The sequence below is a fragment of the Pavona decussata genome, unplaced genomic scaffold, assembly GCF_977016875.1.
Source record: "Pavona decussata unplaced genomic scaffold, jaPavDecu1.1 SCAFFOLD_300, whole genome shotgun sequence".
Classification (NCBI taxonomy): Eukaryota; Metazoa; Cnidaria; class Anthozoa; order Scleractinia; family Agariciidae; genus Pavona; species Pavona decussata.
Window position 1 is genome coordinate 832501 of NW_028145697.1, and position 5000 is coordinate 837500.

Genomic DNA, 5000 nt, shown 5'->3' on the forward strand with positions numbered 1-5000 from the left:
GCTCAGTTGTTGTTGCTGTCGTTGTATTATTTTTTTTCTTTTCTTTAACTATTTGAAAAGTGTAATAAGTATTTATGTAGTGAAATAAAGTTCTTCTTCATTAAAAAAAAAAAAAAAGAATCTATCAGAAAAATCTGATTACAAATGATCACGTGCGAATTTGACTAGTTCCAGTCCCTACTCGTTTCCAACAGTTGATGCTTTTTAGGTGTCAACGTTTTTGCAATCGAATGTATACACAATTTTGTCCGATTGGCTATTATGAGTTTATTGAAAATGTCAAGGTGTAAGATGATGTCACTATTCCTTCGTTTCAGAGGGTTAAGGAGGAAATCCAGCTCAAAGTTTTTCACGATCCAAGAAACCAAAGATTATACAAATTTCTTTTATCGGATAAGCTATTGAACGAACTGGAAGATTACGTAAGGGCGTGCATCAAGTTGACATGGAGAATGATTACCCAAGTCCCACCAATGAAGCTTGAATACCATACCTTCACTTTTAAACAAGATCGTCACAAAATGACGGAGTCTCAAAGTCAATCGCATCCAGAGAGATTCGTTGGAAAAGAAATTCGTTATCTGTGGCCTGCTTTGTTAGATGGTGGTGGAAGAGTCCTTACTCTAGCAGAGGTCATTGAAGACGAATTCTTATTGTGAGCTACACATTACACAATTAGCTGAATTTTAAGTAGTAGCTTTTAGGAAAGAGTTCCTTTGTGATATAGGACGAGAATATGATATTTTCTTCATATAAAACGTTTTTGATTGCATTTAAGTTACAAGGATTGATTTTGGTGTTGGGCTATTAGGATTGGTGTTGGGCTATTGATGTTGGGCTATATTTACTGGGCTTCCTTTTTCATAAAAAAGTATCTTATTCACGAGTATAGAATCCCTAAACAATTGGAGACCATAAGACAGAAATTACAACTCCATTACACAGTACCTTGATTGAATATATCGTCTACTAATAAAAATAGCCGGCGGGGGGCAGATTTAGCACAAGGTTTACCAAAAGGTAATAGAAGAAACGTTTTGTAATGAGCAAGTGAAGCTGATCGTTTGGAAACACACAACCAGGAATTTGACTATTTTCAGTTCAGTTCAGTTCAAAGCACATATTCGAGGCCTTTTAAAAGGGTCATCCAGTAGGTTCATATTTCCTAAGTGATATGACTCGTACTTCGCAGATCGTTGTTATGCTTATTTTTTTCAAGATCAAAAGTTGCGTGTCTTAAAAGAAAAAAAGGCTCCTTGAGGACTAATTAGGATATCCCTTCAGATATTCATCGGCTTGACCGTTTCATTCACTGTCCTGGAAAAATCAAACAAAGAGGCAAGTGATGAGGACAGCAAATAATTAAAATCCTGTTAAGAATGTCAGGTTATCTCGTGAGCCTCGCTGCAACAAAAATTACTTTCGTGATTAGTTACTTGTTGATTTCCCTGAGCTCGCTTTAATGGGACACTTACAACTGACGGGGATCAATTTTCTTTTTTTTTTTTTTACCATTATTGATCATCACTAGTACATTTGTAATACGAGCTAAGGACGTACGAGACAATGAAGTTTGAACTCTCTGTAGAGTTTTACCATAGTTTGAGACATTCTTTCAACCCCAAATATCCAACTCGGAAAGTCCCACGATGAATAAGGTGAAGGCTATAAGTGCCACTAACTTGGACAGCACGGAAAAAAAATTAATTTGTGGGGTTTTTTTTGGAAGTGATTAGGACAGAGACTGGAAGCAACTCTGTAGAAGCCGTAATCGCTAAAATGAACCAACGAGACTGATTGCAACAGTTCATCAAAACTATTCAACATTGATGAAATCAATTCTTATAAAAGAGAAAGCAACAATTAAGAGGGTTTCTTAAGTCGTCGCCAAATCCTACAGAACACGCTAACACATAAATACACTAACGAGAAACAGAAACGGTTGAAACGCCAAACCAATATAAATCAAAGGAGACAAAATCCCGTCAATCCCATTCTTACATAGTCTTATCGCAAGGTTTGATCCAGTTTGATCCAACTTCATTGGAACACAACTTAACAGAGCTACATTTAAACTTTATCGAGTTTTACGAGATTATTCAGTTGTATTACCTTTTATTGCATTAGACTGTGACTATTGCTTCATAATTGTTAGTTGCTTAAACATGATGCAAACTTTGCAACTAATTTCGATATTAGTATTTTAGTTTTAGGGGGATGGCTTTAGTACATATACGTCTTTTAAATTTTGTCAGTGCTGCATTTAATTATAGTGTGCACAATTATGAGTAGTGATTGTTACTGGTAGAGATTTTGAAACTTGTATTAAGTGGTTACTACTTTAAATGTTGTTGTTGTTGTGGTGGTTATTGTTTTTGTTATTATTATAGAATTTTTATACAACGAAAGCCATGTTAAAAGGAAAGCGTTCGGTAAGACATACTCGCGAGAACAAAATTTTTAGAAAGGCTATGAAACGCGCTAGGGATTTTCGTAGTGTGATCACCTCGGCCTATTTTAGACTGACCATCCCAAGTCTCTCGTTGGCTCCCCAAATGCTTGTCTTCACGTGAGATATCGAGGGAGAGGGTGAAACAATCGCAACAATTTCTGTCAAATACTGTCATTCTGATTATTCTTCCTAAAACGTAATCGTTTTATCGTTGTTTACGAATAATTATCTAAAGAAGAAACCAAGGACCCATTATACTAGTGTTCAGTAACGGGTTGGAAATTTATATGAGGTAAAATTCGCGGTTACAAGGTTTCCATTGCTTTACTGCAAGTGTTGTGTGTACCCAACGGGGATTTTAAAAGCTGTGCTCCATCAATAGAGACTTTTACATTCTACTACAAATACTATTACCACTACGAGGTTTTCTAATAGACAAAGAGTGCGCGGGGTGTCGCTGTTGTCATTTTGGCGGGAAAACGAGTTAGGCGTCGTCACATTTTCTTGTTTTTACAAATTTTAGTTTGAATGGCGAAGTTGCGAAAACAGGTTCTCGAAACGAAGGTGATATCGTCTTTTAAGAATCACAAAAAGGCCAAGTAGTCATTATTCAAAACAACTGCGTAAAAAAAATTCGTCGCTCACAAAGAATAAAATGAAGCTTCCTGGGACATATCTCCTCTTAGCACTTCTCTATAAACTTGAAGTCATACCTCGTATTCGTAGTTGTCCTCGTACTAGAATCTAAAGGTCTCTAACATGTGTAGCTCGGTTACTTCACCTTTAATTTAGTCCTTAACTCAAACAATAAAATAAAGCTTTGGATTGCCACCATGACCGCACGCAGGATAACTATAAGTATCTGTCAAGTCTACTTTTGGAGGCGGACGACATATTGTTATTGCTTAATTATATACCATAACTCTCTGAAAACACTATATTTGAAAGAAATGAGCTACATTATCTTGGCTGATGTATTTTCCGACTTTCCCGCCCCGCTTAAAAAAAAAATATGTAGTCCAAACAGTGATTTAGGATTGTTATATTCATACAAGGATAATGTACGTTTTCAGAGGCTCTTTGCTTGGAAAAAAACCATCCGCTATTTCGTAAACAACTGTCTTCCAAACTCGATTCCAAGAAAGACAGGACGTGATTTAAAGGGACTATGTCAGCAGGGGGACATGCACAGTAGAGTCAATGCGTTGATAGAACCACTTTGAAATCGTTGACCCAACTTTTTCAAATACCGTCGGCGAGAACAGGAAGCTGAAGCCCTTTTCATCTGCCTAAATCGCGTTCATCTTCGAAAAGTTAGGTAAATTTTTTACTTACAAACGTTCCTCAGTAATTACAGAAGCTCTTTGTTGATATATTTCTGAAATCGTTTGCTCTTGGAGCTATATTAGCGTGGATTTGCGATGTCCACTCGCGGCGGCCGTCGTCGTTCTGGCTGCGGCCGAAAAAGAATATACGACAGCAACGGCACAAAACATAAAGTTTGGAATCGAAGACATCGAAGGATTTGCCTGGATAGTTATTGACCTTGACCTCGATATCGCTGTGAATGCATTGACAGATGATTAGTGTAAATCAGACATGAATACAAATACCGCTCTCGCTGTTTTGACGAGCCGACACGTTCTTCGTGCCACAATTACATAAATCAGTCTTGTGCAGTGTACTTTCGCAGTTTTGCAGGGGCAACCGTGGGTTTTGGACGTAGTTTTTCGAGCACCACTAGTTTTGCAATTGCAAGGATCGGCATTTAAACAAAAGAAACTCATACGTAAGTCATTATTTATCACTGTATTGGCAAAAGTAAGCTGACCGATAATTTACATCAGACAGCACATTAAACGCGAATCAAGCGGTTAAACTTAACTCATGTGAAATACTTTCAATAACAGCACGGTCTGTTTCCATAAGCTTAGCAAAGCAGGCACGTGAAGACGTATCTCCGCGCGTGAGAAGTGCGATCAACGTGACGGACGCAATGGCGGACAAACAATAATATCTCGACCAGGTATGCAAATTAGTCTCAACCGGACTCTACTGCGCATGTCCCCAGCTGACATAGTCCCTTTAACATGCTTTACAGTTCAATATGTAATCATTTATCATTACAGGTTAAACAGATAAGTGAACGAGTAAGATTCAGCGTCGTCAAGCGCATTTGACAACGAAAGACGGTGTTGCTAGTTCATATGTTATTAAAGGTTAATTGTAAGTTATCATGCACCAAACGAAAAATAAGGTAATGCGTGAACGTCGTTCAGTTCGCTCCCAGAAATGTTGTCGACTGATTGTGTGATGATTGTGCAGACTGATAATGCGTCATAATTGTGTGAGCGTCATTCGCTTCCAGATATTGCCGACTATAGTAGGCGACAACAACGGTAACGCGAACAATAAAATAAAGCTTTGCATATCCAGCATAACCTCACGTACGGAGAGGAATTAGTGACGAAGAAGGTGTTTGTTAAGTCTATTATTAGAAGAGAAAGGCAAAATGTTATTGGCTTCATGTCATTGTTACCTCTATCTC

The 5000-nt window shown here is 37.8% G+C and overlaps 1 protein-coding gene across 9 annotated transcripts in view; it reads left to right on the forward strand.

Annotated features, from left to right (window-relative positions):
• Positions 1-2350, forward strand: part of LOC146454500 (uncharacterized) — an 18874-nt gene extending 16524 nt beyond the window's left edge. For all 9 annotated transcript variants that reach the window (XM_085094997.1, XM_085094998.1, XM_085094999.1 and 6 more), the window contains one exon: positions 318-2350. In XM_085094997.1, coding sequence (XP_084951123.1) covers positions 318-659 — 342 coding nt within the window. In that variant the 3' untranslated portion in view covers positions 660-2350. The remainder of the gene's footprint in view (positions 1-317) is intronic.
• The last annotated feature ends 2650 nt before the right edge of the window (positions 2351-5000 follow it).